We start from the raw sequence: 17,986 nt of genomic DNA, 5'->3' as shown, positions 1-17,986 counted from the left end.
GAGGCCAGCCTGGTCTACAAAGTGAGTTCCAGGACAGCCAGGGCTACACAGAGAAACCCTGTCTCGAAAAACCAAAAAAAAAAAAAAAAAAAAAAAAAGGCCAAGGACCTCACCTCCAAATCGCTCCTGTCTCCTCTTGTCCTCCACAGCAGTGCCTACCTCATCCTCATCCAATGCCTGGGGCCACCTCCCAGTGAGCTCTCAACGCCCTCTGTTCAGCCTTCGTCAGCTACTCTATCTTAGTCGGCCATAAGCTGGAATACCTTTAGCCTATGCCAAGGCTATTACTCAAGATTTTTTGAAAGTAGTAAGAGACGGGCATGGTGCATGCCTTTAGTCCTGGCACTCGGAGGCAGAGGCAGGAGGATCTATCTCTGAGTTCAAGGCTAGCCCGGTCTATATGGCAAGTTCCATGACAGAGTTCCAGGACAGCCAGAGCTGTACAGTGAAGTCCTGTCTCAATTTAGGGGCAGAGAGATGGAGCCCAGGCCCAAGTACAAAGTAGCAATGTAGCATGATGATTGTACCAGGGTTTAAGAGGGTTTGGAGCCCTGGCACTGCAGTCACAGGTGGTTGTGAGCCACCCAGTGTGGGTGCTAGGACTGAAGGCAGGGTCTCTGGAAGAGCAATAAACACTCCTGAGTCATGGCTTCATCCCATCCCCACATCTGTTTTTTGACTTGGGATCTCTTGTAGCCCAGGGTATCCTCCACACTGTTCCATAGCTCAGGACCAGCTTGGAACTTGTGATCTTTCTATCCTTACCTCCTGGGTGTTGAGATTGCAAGTGTGGTTCACCATGCCCGTCCTAACGGGTGCTGGGGAATAAACCCAGGGCTTTCTGCACTCTGAGTACACACCCCACCAGCCGAGCCACAGGCTCAGCCCTGGAATCTGGATTTCTATGCAGGAAGAGCCTCCTGAGGCTAACACTGCTGTCCTCCTCTAGACTGCCCTTGGGGGCGGTGCTGCCACCATTCCTGTTCCCGAAAAGCCCGGGAAGCAGAAACGAGACATGCAAGGGGCCCCACCCTGAAGGTGAGAGAGAGCCTGCCCCATTTTGTTGATGAACTTGAGAGTCAGGAAAGGGAAGTGGCTTGCTCAAGCCACAAACCAACCTTGAACAAGGGGTGGAGTAGAAATGAGGGGGTCTGAGTTAGATTCCTACAGATGGATCTTCTCCACCCTCAAAGACAACAAGCTGTGTCTCAGAAGCAGCTCTAAGGACAAGGTGGGCTGGGTCCCCACTAAATACCCATGGTTATCAGTGATAAAAGGAGGCAGAAGCAGGTAGATCACTGTGAGTTCGAGGCCAGCCTGGTCTACAGAGTGAGTTCCAGGACAGCCAGGGCTACAGAGAGAAACCCTGTCTGGAAAAAACAAGCAAAACAAATCAAAATGAAGGATGACGACAAACCATGAGAACTGGAGTCTGCCAGAGCAAATCCCACCCCCTGGCTCACAGAGCTGCAGCTGAACAGGGAGGTGGTTGAGGCCTGGAAACCTGATCACTTTTACTCTTCCCTCCTTTCCCATCTCCCCAACCAGACACAAGCTCTTTATGTAGTCCAGGCTGGCCTTGAACTCTCAATCTTCCTGACCCAGCCTTCCAAGTGCTGGGATTGAAGGTTTGCACCACCATGCCAGGTGAGGTCTTGTTTTGTTTTGTTGTTTGTTCAAAGCCAGTGGCCTCAGGCAGTGGTGCACACCTTTAATGCCAGCAGTCAGAAGGCAGATCTCTGAGTTCGAGGCCAGCCTGGTCTACATAGTGAGTTCCAGGACAGCCAGGGCTACCCAGAGAGACCCTGTCTGGGAGGAGGGCTGAGCATCAAATGTCTGGTAACTCCGGGACTCTCTGACCCTTGGAAGATGAGCAAGGGTCTTACTAAAGTAACACCAGGGAGGGAGCCCTTGGCTTTTCTTTCCATGATGAGCTAACTCACAACCCTACCTCACTCCATGGTTGGGATGGCAGGGCTTGAAACAATGGGCCTCTGGAAGACTGGCAGGCCCTCAGGAAGCTGGTAGGTGGGGGCCAGGGCAGATGCTCTACCTGGCTTCCAAAACTTCTTGGCCGTCATCCAGTCTCGCTCATCATTTTCAGAGACTGTCTTTTCCTCTGAGTTCTCCTGGTCCATGGGCTCGCCCACCCACTGCAGGCCGTAGTCGCTGAGGAACCGCTATGGGGCAGAGGGAGAGGTGATGCTGCACCACCTGCCTGGTTTCCATGGAAACCATCACCTGGCCAACCCCCCCAGTCAACCCAGGGTGGCGGTGGCGTGGACAAAGAATGTGCTGGAGGCCCTGAGCACTTCCTGCCTGTGACCCCAAAGCTCTTGACCTCTAGAACAGCAGGTCCAGCTCCTTCTCTAGGAGGAGACATGACAGCCCTGTCTCACTGCGCTCAGTGAGACCCTTCATGCCAGTACCTAAGCCAGGACATTACTCCAGAACGCCGAGGACTTTGTGGGTCTGACCTAAGCACGAAGAAGAGGCAGAGACACCTGCTCTACAAGAGCAGGCCTCCCTCTTCTTCCTGCCACACTAGACTATGCATGCATGTGTTCATGTGTCTGTGATCCCAGGCGTGTGCAGGTGCGCATGCACACAGGCACTTGTATGTGGGGTCAGAGGACAGGCTGGGTGTCGTTCCTCTTCGAGCCCTGTCCATCTTGGTGTCCACTGGGTGCCAAGGTTACCCAAGAAGCCTGAGATCTACTCAACTCTGTTTCCCCAGCTCCAAGATGATCCATCCATGAAACCATTCTGCTTTTCTGGTTTTTTAAATGGCTTTTAGGGACAGGACAAAGGTCCTCTTTACTGACTGAGCCTTTCCCAGCCCAGGAAGTCATTTATATGCTAGGCTTTCTTTGCTTGCTTTTTTGCTTTTTTCAAGACAGGGTTTGCATAGCTGTCCTAGAACTTACTTTGTAGACCAGGCTGACCTCGAACTCACAGAGTTTGCTTGCCTCTGTCTCCTGTGTGCTAGGATTAAAGGCGTGTGCCACCACACCTGGTTAGAGCAGTCTATATTTCCAATACCACTTTCTTCTCTGCCCCTCGCTCCACAGATCACTGCCCTACTTGTGGCATGGTTGCCAACTGCCTGCTGTTGTGAGACCCTGAAGCCCTTCTGTCTGCACCTACACACACATACACACACACACACACACAGAGAGATACACCCACAGATATACACACACACACACACAGAGCTCCAACCATGCTCTCCCTGTTATGGCTCTTCTCTGCTTCCACATACATAAGGACTCCCTCCAGACTGAGCACACAGTGAGGCCTATTTGGCCTGGCCACTCTTTCCCCCTCCCCTTCTCCTGACTTCCGACCAGGGGAAGGTGGCAGGTGGAGCCTTCTACCTCATTGCCTAGATGCTACCCCAAGTCTGCCACCTGACCCAGCTCCAGCTCAGCTTCAGAGGTCCCCTAACTAATGATTTCCTGCACTCTCCTATCTTCCTCTATCTCCTCTCACATGTGACTCCCTGCTTCTGTGGACTGTCGGCCTCATGCACGTGGGGGCCATGACTTTCAGTACAGATGACACAAGCCTAATGGTGGCAGTGTCTACCAGGATAGATACTGTAGGTTTGTTCGATTGATGAATCAAACAGGCGGTAGTGGCACACACCTCTGATCCCAGTGTTTGGGAAGCAGAGGCAGGCTGATCTCTGAGTTCAAGGCCAGCCTGGTCTACAGAGGAGTTACAGAACAGCCAGGGCTACACAGAGAAGCTCTGTCTCTGAAAACAAAACAAAACAAAACAAAACAATTAAGGACTCAATAAACATGTGAAAGGTCCTTGCTTAAACCAGGGGTGTGCTTGGCTGAGCCCCACCCCACGCTACTGTCCCAATCCTGGCAGGCTGGTGGGGCCCAGCTGCAGCTGTACCTCACAGCCCCAGATGTGAACAGGCCTGCAGTGGGCTGGAGCTTTGGAGACACTTCTGCTTGAAGAGAGACATTTTAGAAAGGACTTGAAGGGGGCCAGCAGAGAACTGGGCACTGGCAGTAAGGAGGCAGGAGTGGCCCCGCTCAAGTCTTACAGCGTGCCCACAATTCTGAGTGGAAGAAAAGTGACTGAGGTGACCAAGTGGGTAAAGAAGTCATGGCCTGAGGCAGGAGACCACCTAGCACTAAGTCCAGCGTGAGCCATCTGCCCCTCATGGAGGTTACAGTCCCACAGGGGAAGAGAGATGAGGCCCCGCGAGAGGGAGAGCAGAGGTCAGGAAGGCCTCAAGGAAATGAGTCCAAGTTCTTCTCCAGGAGGAGGCAGGCCGGGCCCTGCAGAAACCAGCACAGGCTGGGGTCTAAGGAGGGATGAGCTCAGTCAGAGACCAGAGGAAGATGATGTGGCTGGAGCGTGGAGAGGTTCCAGATAGGAGAGCAGGGCCCAGCCACAAACCCATAGCGAGGACTTGGGATAGAGCAAGTGGGGGCCAGCAGAATAAGGCAGTATATTAAGGAAGAGTGGGCGTGTGCTCAGGGTTTTATTCAGCCCCACAGGGAGTCATGCCTCATGGTGCCAGATACATCCCCTCCCCCTAATCCCTGGATCTAAACTCTGAGTCAGCCCAGAGCAGGGAAACAGGCAGGGGCCTGGAGAATCCTGAGGGGCAGGCGCTGCTGCAAATCCTAGGCGGCTCTGGACTAGGGAGGGCAGCCTGGCCATCCATTCCACCAGTCTTACCTCCATCTCACCAATCTGCCGCTGCAGCTGAATGCATCGTGTCTCCAGCTCCTCCTGCCTCTGCAGGGCTGTATTGTCTGGGGGAAGACGTGGGTGAGGGGTTCTACTGTCACAACTGGAGGCTGCAGGTGCACTGCCCCTAAGGTCTTCTGGGGACCTCTGAGAACAGCCCCTGAGTCTGTCTAGACCCTAGACCTCTCTTCTAACACTGGCGTGGGGGGAGAGGGTTGCCTGAACTGACTCTCAAGAGCCACCCATCCCTTCATCCCTTGGAGTGTGGCTCTGCCATGCTGTGGACAGTGCCATCTGTACAGAAGGCACTGGGTAAAGTTTGTTTCTCTGGTCCCAGCTGTCCTGACCCCATCAGCAGTCTGCCTGATGCTGTTGGAGCCTTGATACCCATAAGTCTCTGTCCAGCACCCACGACCCATGGACCCAACCGAGCACCTGACCAAGGGCTTCTTACTCTGGTGCTGCTGGAGGGCCTGTACCAAATCCTCCAGGTCCAGGATCTTCTGCTCCTGAAGCAGTGAGACTCGGGGTGAGTAGGTGGAGACCAGGTGAACGTTAGCCCTTCCACTGGGCAGTGCACAGCTTTTGCCTGAGTGTGAGCGTGAGCCTGTCCCTCCCAACCTTTGCTACAGCCCCTGCTCCTGAGCCTCAGATAACCCATCTCTCTTACAGTCACACTAGGTGAGAAAGACACAGCCCATGTCCTGGGCTCAGTGTCCAGCTCGCCAGCTCTGCTCAGCAGCCCGCATTCTAGCGGCCTCTGCCTTCTGCTCATCTTCTGGGGACCAAGATCATTCCTAGGTCCCGGCTTGCCATCCCAACAGCCAGTTCAACAGGAGGAACGGTCCTCCCTGACCGTCCTTCCCCAGGGCCGACCTTGGACAGCATCTCGTCGTTCTGGGCCTGCAACTGCTGCTCCAGCTCCTGCAGCTTCCTGGTCATGGAGGCCATCAGCTCCGAGTCATGGGGTCCTGACAAGGGGACAAAGTTTCTTGTGCCAGTCCTGGAGCTGAGGCTGAGATGAGAGGGGCCAGAGGGGGAGAAAGCCACAAGAACAGAACCAGCAATTCCAACAGCAGCTACCGCTTGGTGTCAGGAGCGCTGGAAGCTCTACAGAGAGCAGCACATGCGGTGCTTACAGAGGGCCATGCAGTCAGTTACAGTGGGCCATGCAGTCAGCGGGCCATGCAGTCAGTTACAGTGGGCCATGCAGTCAGTTACAATGGGCCATGCAGTCAGCTACAGCAGGCCATGCAGTCAGCTACAGCAGGCCATGCAGTCAGCTACAGCAGGCCATGCAGTCAGTTACAGTGGGCCATGCAGTCAGCTACAGCAGGCCATGCAGTCAGCGGGCCATGCAGTCAGTTACAGTGGGCCATGCAGTCAGTGGGCCATGCAGTCAGTGGGCCTGCTTGGGGAAGTGGGGGTGGGGGTGCAGCAACTTGTTCCAGGTATGTTTATCAGTGGTGAACATATAGGCTGTATTTAAGTCGCGCGCACGTGCTTATGTGTGTGTGTGTGCGCGCATGCGCATGCACATATACATGTACAGGGTTACATACTCCCATGCACACACAAGCAGAGGAAAAGGAGAACATTGGATGCCTCCCTTTATCGCTCTCCACCCTTTTGTGGGGTGTGGGGACCGAATCTAGGGCCATACGTATGCTAGGCAAACACTGCACCTGAAGACTGCTGTTTGGGGTAAGCTAGCTGGCCAGGAAACTCCCACAATCCACTTATCTCTGACAGCTAATGGTGAGATTATAGGTGTACACAGCCATGAGAGCCTTTTATACAGGTCCTGGGGACTTGAACTCAGGGCCTCTTGCATTCATACCAAGGGTGTTTACCTAACCTGCCCCCTCCTTGCCATCAAGCCTGGTGACTTAAGTTGGATTCCCTGGGACACACACGATGGAAGGAAAAGTGAGTTTTCTTTGACGCATACACACTCACTGTTGTGTGCACACACAGGAACAAACGCACACAAAGTAAATCACCCAACACATCTGGACTCTGAAACTCAAGTGGTCGGGACTATCTCAGATGGGCATGGTGACCCACATCTTTAATCCCAGCATTCAGGAGACAAAGGCAGGATCTCTGTGAGTTGGGAGCTAGCCTGGTCTACATAGTGAGTTCTAGGACAGCAGGGCTACACAGTGAGATCCTGTCCCCCAAAAGGAAAGTTAATGTCATTGTTTTTAAAAAACTGGGTACAATATAACCAGGCATAGACACTGCAATGACACATGAGGCCTCCCTGCCTTTCAGGTCCCCAACCAGGGACAAGTCATTCTAAGAGCTATTTGGAACTCTTGAGGAGCCTGTAATATAGGAGAGATAGGTGTTAGGAGGGTTACTGGATTATTCATGCTCAGAGGTGCAGCAATAACATTGTCTGTGTCTTGTGATTAGGACATGCAGGGTACCAAAGGAGTTAGATACGACTGTCAGGACCTCTGTGAGAAGCCCCTGTATGAGAGAGAGTATCTCTGAGGAGGCAGAAGGGGAGGGGCAAGGGAAGGCAAGGGAAGGGAAAGGAAGGGGAGGGGAGGGGAGGGGAGGGGAGGGGAGGGGAGGGAAGGCACTGTCCTCCTACTTCCGCTTTTCTGTACAGTAAAAACTTTCACAATAAAGCTTGAGTGCCTCGGATAGAGATGTGCTCCTTTTATCCCAAAGAGAGCTCAAGGCCATCCACAGCTACAGAGTAAATTTGAGGCTACCCTGACTGTCCCAAACCCCAGTCTCTGGGAAAAAAAATGGTAAGAGTGAGATAAAGAACACAAGCCCTCTTTGTCACCAGACACTCCCCTAACTCGGACAGCAGGAACTGCAGCCACTGTCAGGAGACCACACAGGAAGCCCAGGATGGCTCAGGAGAAAGATGGAGACACCTTAACTTGACCTTGATGTCATCTTCAAGTCCCTGAATTACCATCCCTAGTGGGCATGCTCACTCAGTGAGGGCTGTCAGGGGCTTAGAGACAAAGCATCGTAAGCCACAGAAGTGGAAGTATTCGGGACCTGCCAGTGTGTGGCATAGGGGCAGCCTGGCATTTGGGACCTGCCAGTGTGTGGCATAGGGGCAGCCTGGCATTTGGGACCTGCCAGTGTNGGGACCTGCCAGTGTGTGGCATAGGGGCAGCCTGGCATTTGGGACCTGCCAGTGTGTGGCATAGGGGCAGCCTGGCATTTGGGACCTGCCAGTGTGTGGCATAGGGGCAGCCTGGCATTTGGGATCTGCCAGTGTGTGGCGTGGGGGCAGCCTGGAAGTATTTGGGACCTGCCAGTGTGTGGCGTGGGGGCAGCCTGGAATGTCCACAGTGAATACTGGGGAAGAAAAGGAGGTGCTGAGGACAGTAAGAGAGAGACCCCGGGAAGAAGGGACACCATCAATAGTCTAGCCAGCACGGAGCTGCTCAGAAAGGAAGGCAGTAGGGGCAGGAGAGGGGCTGCTAAGCAGAGACATGAAGCAGGAGAGGCAGGTCCTACTGGAGACCTTAGTGGGGACACACTAGCTAGATGTGGCAGGGAGCAGCAGTGAGAGGATGTACAGTCCCTAAAAGGGAAGGAGGTGGCTGCAGGACCACCACTGTGCCTGGCTGGGTGAGGGAGATCCTGGCTTTGTGACTAAGCCACTGCAGGATTTGGACTGGGCAAGTCCTGCCAGTGTCAAATGGAGGGGAGTTTGGTCCAAGATGACCTGGCAGTTGCCTCCCACTGCCTTGGCTAATGGGGCCTCTGCTCTGAGTCCCCTGTGTGATAGCTAGGAACCCCAGCAAGCAGCATCTCACCCAATCCTCATAGCATGCCAGCCCATTGCTCTTCCCCCAGACGACAGGGAGGCTTAAGATGTCACCTCTGATGGAAAGTTCTAGCCTCGTCACAACTTCTCCTAATCCCTCCCAGTGCCTGTCTGCCCACTCTCCCTCTGTCCCCATCCTACTGTAGGTGACTCCATACAGCCCTTTGAAGATACAGGGTCAGGTGAAACGGTCTCCTAAGGAATTCAGCCCTTTTTGGAGCGTTCAGATGAGGATGAGCTCGCCCTTCGGGGCCTTCACTGTCTCTGAGCCTCAATCACAGACCTGTTGACATCACACTTGTTGGAAACTGGAGGGTTTCCAGCCACAGCCTGGCTTGGGGCTTGGCCAGATTCCAAACCTGTGGCTTTAGGTCAACTCTGTCCTGGATGGGTGTGGGGGTACAAGCACTGGGGCAGTTAGCCAGAGGTGGGAGCAGCATCTAAACACAGCAGGTGAGACGGTAGGAGCCACTGTTCTCAGAGCCTCTCCCAGAGCAAGGGAGAGCCACGCCCCTTTAGCCCTCCACTCTCACCTTGCCTACTCACAGGGGCACCGATGCCTCCATAGCAGGAAGGCAGAGAGATCTTCTCTTCTGAGTCTTGGCCATCATTCCACATGTCCACCTCATCTTCTGCAGACAGGAATGCCCGGGTCACTGCTCTGGGACCACAACCCAGAGTCCCACTCTGGCCTGGGTCCTGGCCGAGATGAAACAGCTTATACACTGCCCCACAAGGTGCACAATCAGGCCAGTGATGAGGCCAGGGCTCCAGGAGAGAAGACTACAAGGCAAAGGCTGAGGTCCACATCTCTGGTCTTCCCATAGCTCTGAGGTACCCCTAACCATCTTTTTTTTGGGGGGCAGAGTTTTATGATGGTGTGGAGCTCTCTGCTGAGGGATCAGAGCAAGTGGGTGGCCCAGGCCCCTGAGCAACAGGTAGGGAGCGTGAATACAGAAGGCAGGCCAGATGCCCAGTCTCACAAGACCTCAGCGTGCTCCTTCCCTACATGCCTAGCTGTAAGAAGATGTGGGCAGGTGAGAGGGGAGGGGACGTGGGAACAGGGCACACACTCACCATTTCCGTAGATTCTTATCCCTCGTCTCCTGGGAACCCAGGCAAGAAAAAGGAACAAATATAAGTTAACCCCCTTGGAATGCCACCAAGGGAAAGTCTCAGGCCCCATGCAAAGCTAAAGAGATAGAAGCTAAGCCTCCATCTCCTGAAGATTCCCACCCCCAGCTACCCTTAGCCAGGGTGAGCCAAGAGACACGCTGTCCAATGCCTAACTCCTCCCAACAGAGGAAAATAGGGGACACTGCAGGGCCATCTTAGATGGGAAGACCACAAGACTTTAAAGCCCATAAGCTGACCCTGGCTCCTCTCTGAAGTACCGTGGACCCCTGGGATTGCTGCTTAGCTGCTCTGGATCACCTTGGCCTTCCTTAGCCAGACTCTGAGTGAGCTCAGGAAAGCAATCAGGGAACAGGAGGGAAAAAAGGCTTTGCACAAGGGTTGCCTCAAGATATCAGGCAACGGCATTTAAAAGAGCCCAGCACAGAGCCTGGCCCAGGCCGGCAGGACATTCACGTCTGCAGAGCTGGTGGGTAAACAGTGAATGGCAAGCTCTCAGCCACTCTCACAGGGCCATGCCTTACAGAAAGGTCCCACCCATCTTTGGCCAGCACAAACCAGTTTCCTGAAGGTTTAAAGAGAAGGAGGGCAGACACAGAAGGCCACTAGCTACTCTTTGCTTTCCCCAAGATGCTAGGGGTCATTTTCCTCTGGTGAGGAAAGGATCAAGGAGGAGACAGGTCAGGGGTCAAGGACCAGCTGGCTCCTTACCCAGGATTCACAGACTCCGACTCTAGGGGCACCTTCCGCGTCTTGCTAAGAGAGGCCAGAGGTGAGCTCATAGCTCTAGTCTTGACGTTCACTGTCAGGGACTCCTGAGGGGAAAGAGGGAAATCAGGCCTCGGAGACAGAGACCCAGGGCTTCAGGTCACAGGAGGGAGCTGCAGCTTTTCCTGAAGAGAAGCACTGTTCCGGGGAGAAGCAGGAATGGGGTGAGGTTCCTGGCATGGTGACTCCTCCCAGTTGCTGCTTCTCTGTTCTGAACATGGAAGTCCTTGCCCGTTGCGGTGCAGCGCCTGCAGCTTCTCCACATTTGGAGTGTGGGCACAGACTCCTCAAAAGGCTGGTGCCACTACTAACTCAGCGCTGAGCTGCCAGGCAGAATGCCAAGGCATCTCCTCCTGGCTTCCGGAAGCCAGGTACCACCTCCGCCATCTCTGAGGCAGAATGGCAGCCCACAGAGAGAAGTCATTGGAAACACAGTCGTGTACCTTGGACACAAGCTCTGCTGTGTATGGTTATGTGGCACCTTATTTCCTCCCATGTAAAATGTGCATGGTCTCAGCCCCTAGCAGGCAGATGACTTGGCAGGGGACAAAGTCCTAAAACATCTGCCAAGCTCAGAGGGAGCACCTGAAGGTTGGATTGTAGCTGTATGGGTCATCCTTATTGGCTGGCACACAGATGGGACTGACACACAAAAATGCTCATACACTTCTTCTGATGAAGAAAGGACATGTGTACAGCCAGCTGTACCTCAGAGCCACCACTCTGCTCCCTACCTAACAGGACTAAAATCTAACAAGCCTAGAGCCAAAGAGGGGCATCTCCTTAGGGAGGGTCTGAAATGAGTCTTTTTCAGGCTAAATCCAAAGCAGGAAATGCAACACTCTCCTCGCCCGATGTGATAGTTTTTGTCGACGTGACACAAGCTAGAGTCATCTGAGAAGAGGGAGCCCCTCAACTGAGAAAACCCCATCAAATGAGGCTGCAGCCAAGGCTGTGGCCTATCCTTGATTGATGACTGACAGGGAGGGCCCAGGCTCTGTGGGTGGAGCCACTCCTGGGCAGAGGGGTCCTGAGTTGAATAAAAAGTCTCTATTTCAGTCCCTACCTGACTTCCCTCCATGTTGGGAAGTCACAGTCAGCGAAATAAATTCTCCCCTCCCCAGGTTCCCTATGGCAGGGTCTTTGTCACCTCAATAGAAAGCAAAGGGGGACCGCTGAGCTGACACTGCATGCTGCCTGGAGGCAGCCTCCTTCACCTTCTTCCTCATGCCCCGCCCTTTCCTCAGAAGGGACCAGAGGCCTCTCACCCCATCATCCAGCATCCTCCCGGCATTGCTCTGTGGGTCTGGGCTCCCTCGTGATTTATGCAGTTAAATATGGCAGTTCCCTTAGTGGCTCCCTTCACGGATGCTTACAAGCAACAAAGACAAGCCACAACCCTGAACAAACCTCCCCAGGGGCTCCTTTCTTCCCTGAAAGAAAATGAAAACAAAAAACAAAAACTGGGCATGGTGGTACACACTTTAATCCCAGGACCTGGGGAGGACGATTTGTTTGTACCAGGCCAGCCAGAGCTACATAGTGAGATCCTAAGAGGAAGAAGAGGAGGAGAAGGAGGAGGAAGAGGAGGAAGAGGAGGAGAAGGAGAGGAAAAATAAAACTCCCATGGGTTATCTGGCCCTGTCTGCCTCTCAACTTATCCCTACCCACCTGACTATCCCTGCCAGGAAGACAGCTGAGCCAAGACTTGAACACAGGGGTCCTGGTCAGTAGGCAGCCTGGCCTCTCCTCACCCATATACTCTCCCTCTGGCTAAGCTCAAAGTCCCTTCTATTTGTTCTTAGGACATAATTTAGCTTTTTATTTGGAAGTTATCAGTCACAGGACAGTAGTTCTGAGAGGCCCTGTGGTGCCCGGCACCAAGCTTCCTCCTGCAGTCACCATTCACACAACCACAACAGAGCGTGAGGCACAGGCTGGCGCCATCTGATAACAGGAACAGATAGGGTTTAACCACCATCATCACCAAGCAGCCCCTTCCCTCCCCACGGGCCTCCTGCTACAGCCCACATCTCTGCCCTGCTACAGCCTGAGTCACAGCCCTGCTGCTGCCTGAGTCACAGCTCCCCTCCCCCTCACTGGCTGGGACTGCTGGCCAACCAGTGCTTTCATCTGGAATTTTCTTTCTTCCTTTCCTTATTTATTTATTTTTATTTTTATTTTTTTTAAAGATTTATTTATTATATGTAAGTACACTGTAGCTGTCTTCAGACACTCCAGAAGAGGGCGCCAGATCTTGTTACGGATGGTTGTTAGCCACCATGTGGTTGCTGGGATTTGAACTCTGGACCTTTGGAAGAGCAGTCGGGTGCTCTTACCCACTGAGCCATCTCACCAGCCCCTATTTATTTATTTATTAAGACAAGGTCGCAGTATGTAGCCCTGGTCAGTCTAGAAGTCAGAGGTCTCACCTGCTTCTGCTTCCTGAGTGCCAGGAGTAGAGAAATGACCCACCATTCCTGCTCAGCTCTGGAATTTTCTTTGATAAAGTTCCTTACCTAAGTGGAATCAGATATTAGCTAACTACCTTTTTTCTTACTTAGCTTTACCTAGTCAGGCTTCATAAACTTCATCATTTCAAAGTATAAAATTAAAAGTTTTTCAGTTTGTTTTTCCGTTTGTTTGTTAGATACAGTTTCTCTGTGTAACCCTGGCTGTCCTGGAACTCCCTCTATAGACCAGAGATCTGCCTGCCTTGAACTCAGAGATCTGCCTGCCTCTGCCTCCTAAATGCTGGGATTAAAGGTATGCGCCACTGCCACCATCTGGCAAGAGTTCCTTTTTAACGCTTTGGGGTTTTGTTTGATTGTTCTTGAGACAAGGTCCTACTAGCTAGTCCAGGTCAGCCTCTAACTCGTGATCCTCCTGCCTCAGTCTCCCGGTGTCACCGTCCTTCAACTGCCATCACTCTTTATTTGTGTGTCCATGGCACTCACAGACAGGAACATCTGCATGGCAGTGCTCTGAGGGCCATCTGGAGTCCTGCCCCCAGGCACTCTCCACACTTCTATTTATTTTTAAAATTACATACAGGGTTTGTCACCAGACTGGAACTTGTGAAACAATCTAAGTTGTCAAGCAGCAAGCCCCAGGGACCCAAGTGCCTGCATTTCCCCAGCACGGGGTGGCCCGAGCCATGTGTTTTTGTATTGTTTTGAACATTTGTTTATTTATTTGTGTAGATAGGCCCGTGCACACCATGGAGTGTGTATGGAAATCAGAGGATAACCCTGAAGAAATTGGTTTTCTCTTTCCATCCTGTGGATGCTGAGGATGGAATTCTGGTGCTCAGACATGGCCGTGGCAGCAGGAGCCTGGCCCCGCTGTCAGCTTGCCAAGTTTCACACTTTTTTTTTTTTAAGATTTATTTATTTATTTTATGAGTACACTGCAGCTGTCTTCAGACACACCTGAAGAGGGCATCTAATCTCATTATGGATGGTTGTGAGCCACCATGTGGTTGCTGGGATTTGAACTCAGGACCTCTGGAAGAACAGTCAATGCTCTTAACCACTGAGCCATCTCTCCAGCCCCACACTTCTTTTTTTGTTTGTTTGTTTTTTTTTGTTTTTGTTTTTCGAGACAGGGTTTCTCTGTGAAGCCCTGGCTGTCCTGGAACCCACTTTGTAGACCAGGCTGGCCTCGAACTCAGAAATCCGCCTGCCCCTGCCTCCCGAGTGCTGGGATTAAAGGCGTGTGCCACCACCGCCCGGCTGTTTTGTTTTTTTTTAGTGAACATATTCTATAGCTCAAAGTCAGGCCCTCAAGCTTGCTAGGCAAGTGCTTTACCAACTAACCTATCTCCCTTAAGCCCTTTGTTATTTTGAGACAGAATTTCACTGTATAACCCTAGCTGGCCCCAAAGTCACGGGGATCCTCCTGCCTCTGAATGTGGACATCACAGATCCAATTCACCAAAAGACTGCAAAGCCAAGTGCGACAGTACACACCTGTGATCTGGTAAGGGCAAGGCTGGATTCAAGGTTAGCATGGGCTACAGAGCAAGTACCATGCCAGTCAGGGCTACATGAGGAGATCTACTTAAAAAATAAACACAAAACCCTGCACACCTTATTAGCTTGCCTTCCAGTCCCCACCCTATTTCTCCCAGCCAACCCCAGGTGGCTACTGATAGATCTGCCCATTCTGGACATTTCCTATAAATGAAGCATAAAAATGACTAGGACTGGGGCTGGAGAGATGGCTCAGCGGGTAAGCGCACTGACTGCTCTTCCGAAGGTCCTGAGTTCAATTCCCAGCAACCACATGGTGGCTCACAACCATCTGTAATGTGATCTGATGCCCTCTTCTGGTGTGTCTGAAGACAGCTACAGTGTACTTATGTATAATAATAAATAAATCTTTGAGCCAGAGCAAGCAGGCACTGAGCGAGCAGAGTTGACCGGAGTGAGCAGAGGTCCTAAAAATTTAATTCCCAACAATCACATGAAGGCTCACAAACATCTAATCTGTACAGCTACAGCATACTCACATACATAAAATAAATAAATAAATCTTTATAAAAAATGACTAGAATTTACACAGTACAGAGCGATGTGCGGGCTGTATCAATTCTGTTATCAGTAAAGCTACCACAGAAAAATCACTGCCCCAGAGACTCACCCCCTCCATCTTCCCTTCTTCATGGGACCCATCACCCAAGGGCAAAGTTTTCCTCTCTCTAGTCTCTCTTCGTTCTATCAGCTCCCAAACCCTTCAGGTCAAATGCCACCCTGTCTCTGCTGTGGGTTCTTTTCTCCTGTGACACAGGACAATTCTTTGGTAGCTTTTACACTGCCCGTCCTGTGAGCCCTGGCCCCTGAGGATAAGACCTAGCTAGTGCCTTCCGTCTGGGGATTTCTCCTGGGCACCACTGTGCCTTCTCTCTCCCCTGGGCCAGAGATATTTTCTTGTTGCTGTTTTGGCACTGGGGGCTGAGAGGATCTACCGCTGAGCAAGACACTCAGTCCCTTTAAATTTGTTTATTGACTTTGAAGATTTATTTATTTTATATATGAGAGTACACTGTCACTGTCTTCAGACACACCAGAAGAGGTCATCGGATCCCATTACAGATGGTTGTGAGCCACCATGTGGTTGCTGGGAAATGAACTCAGGATCTCTGGAAGAGCAGTTGGTGCTGTTAACTGGTGATCCATCGCTCCAGCCCCTTAAATTTATTTTTAGTTTTTTTTTTTTGTTTTGTTTTTTGTTTTTTTTTCGAGACAGGGTTTCTCTGTATAGCCCTGGCTGCCCTGGAACTCACTCTGTAGACCAGGCTGGCCTCCAACTCAGAAATCTGCCTGCCTCTGCCTCCCAAGTGCTGGGATTAAAGGCGTGCGCCACCATGCCCAGCTTGAAATAAAGTCTTAAGCTTGAAAATGGCTCAGAGGTTAAGAGCAATTGCTGTTCTTGAAGAATCAGTTTGGTTCCCAGTAACTGCATCGCAGCTCAGAACGGAACCTCTTGTAACTCCAGTTCCAGGGACAGTGATGCCTTCCTCTGGCCTCCTTTGACACCAGGCATGCATGTGGTACACATACACACATGCAGACACATATATGTATGAAATGATAATAATAAATATATAATATATATTAAATATATATAAAGGTCTTTGCCCCCACTGGCCTTGAATTGGCTCTAAAGTCCAGGCTGACTTTGAACATGTGCTCCGCCTGTTTCAGCCTCCTGAGTAGATTTACACGTCTGCAGACCGCCAGGCCCAGCTTCTATTTTGTTTAGTTATTTGTTTTTTGTTTTTGAGACATGAGTCTCACTCTGTAAATCTGGCTGGCCTCAAACTTTGCTGGGATTAAAGGTGTGAGCCACCACTCCTGGCTTTGTTTTATTTTATTATTTTTTTTTTAATTTGAGGTAAAGTCTCGCTGATTTATCCTGGTTGGCCTGGGACTCGCAATGTCGCCAGATAGGCTTCCTACTCCAGTCCTCTCGCCTCGGCCCCTACATAGAGTGCAGGCCTATGTCACGACCCATTAAGTCTGTAAAGGTACGGTTGTCGCCTCTGGTGAGGGTTACAAACGTGTCCTATGTTTCTTCATCTGGAGGACCAAACTGAGTGCTGCCCTAGGCGGTTAGCACTAGACACACCAGGCGACAGCCTGATAGCTGCGCGACATCCTCCTTATCCTTTGCTGGGCACGTTGGCACTCTGAAGGTTAGTGCGCCCAAAGCCCGCCCCAGGATTCCGCCGCCTGCCCCGCCTCCACGCGCGGACACGGTGAGTATGGTCCCCACTTCCCTCCTGAGCCAAGTCATGCATGTCGCCGACCCTCGGAGTCAGGACGAGGGCCGCGGCCTGCGGGAAGACTTAGCGGGGCAGAAAGGCCGGGAGATGGCACTCACCACGGGGCCAGCGAGCCGTCCCGCGGCGCCGCCATCTTGTTGTCTCGGGGTTTCCCAGGCGACCAGGACCCGAGCACTTCTCATTGGCTAATTCCGAGAGGCTCTCTAACGAACCAGCGGGCAGTGAAGGCGGGCATAGAGTTGCACGTGAGACTTCAAATCCCAGAATGCACCGCTCTAAAGGTCAGAGGTCACAGGGCGTTCTTAAGGCCGGGTCTTGAGTTCAAGAGATTGGTCCCTAGAAGCCTCTAGACCTGAAGGTGTTGAACCCGACGTTGTCACTGTTGTGCTATTTGATCTTGAAGAAATCATGTTTCCTTTGTTTTCCCACCTGATCATGCAAAGATGAATGGAAATGATGCAGGTGACTTAATAAATATTTAAATCTCATTTCCCCCCTCTAATTTATGGACTAGATGATGCCCTGCAGGAAAGTTCTAATTCTAGTTCCTAAGTAGAAGAATTGGCTAACACCCCACTCCCAGTATGATGAGTAATTTTCCCTCCCTCAGCCTCATAGCTAGATGGCTCAGCGGGTACTAAGCCTTGGTCTGACTACCAAGCCTGAAGACCAAGTTCGATCAGGTCACACATGGCAGGAGAAAACGGCTCCCGGATCTGTCTTCCGACTTTTGCAGGAGCACTGTCCAGATGCACACACGAAATAAGTGGCCAAATAAATATTAACTGAAAACTAAAATTATCCTAATAGCACCAAAGTACTAGAGATACTTTAGTCAGGACTGCACTGGGTCCTCACCAGTACAGACAGGGGGACTTTGAACACATTCACATCTCCTTTCCTTTGCTTGTAAAATGAAAATACGGCCTACCTGACAAGGTTGCTGGGGTCGGCGATTAGGAAGGTAATGCAAAGTACCTAGCAAACACCTCTATAGATGTTTTCAAAAATATTTCTTGCCAGGTGGTGGTGGCACTCGCCTCTAATCCCAGCAGGAGACAGAGGCAGAGGGATCTCTGAATTCGGAGCCAGCCTGGTCTACAGAGTGAGCCCCAGGACAGCCAAGGCTACAGAAAGAAACCCTGTTTAGAAAAACAAAACCAGGCCAAGTGTGGTGGCTCACGCCTTTAATCCCAGCACTTGGGAGGCAGAGGCAGGTGGATTTCTGGGTTCGAGGCCAGCCTGGTCTACAGAGTGAGTTCCAG

The 17,986-nt window shown here is 51.8% G+C and overlaps 1 protein-coding gene across 1 annotated transcript in view; it reads right to left on the bottom strand.

Annotated features, from left to right (window-relative positions):
- The window catches only part of Ubxn11 (UBX domain protein 11), a 25,765-nt gene extending 8,886 nt beyond the window's left edge, over positions 1–16,879 (bottom strand). The window contains exons 1-8 of the mRNA XM_021160435.2: positions 16,820–16,879; positions 10,376–10,479; positions 9,608–9,636; positions 9,064–9,162; positions 5,596–5,690; positions 5,174–5,228; positions 4,708–4,784; positions 2,054–2,180 (exon numbers count right to left, since the gene is read on the bottom strand). Coding sequence (XP_021016094.1) covers positions 2,054–2,180; positions 4,708–4,784; positions 5,174–5,228; positions 5,596–5,690; positions 9,064–9,162; positions 9,608–9,636; positions 10,376–10,446 — 553 coding nt within the window. The 5' untranslated portion in view covers positions 10,447–10,479; positions 16,820–16,879. The remainder of the gene's footprint in view (positions 1–2,053; positions 2,181–4,707; positions 4,785–5,173; positions 5,229–5,595; positions 5,691–9,063; positions 9,163–9,607; positions 9,637–10,375; positions 10,480–16,819) is intronic.
- Between the last annotated feature and the right edge of the window lie 1,107 nt (positions 16,880–17,986).

Source organism: Mus caroli, chromosome 4 (assembly GCF_900094665.2).
Source record: "Mus caroli chromosome 4, CAROLI_EIJ_v1.1, whole genome shotgun sequence".
NCBI lineage: Eukaryota > Metazoa > Chordata > Mammalia > Rodentia > Muridae > Mus > Mus caroli.
The sequence above is the reverse complement of the archived record's forward strand: the minus strand, read 5'-3'. Positions and strand labels throughout refer to the sequence as shown.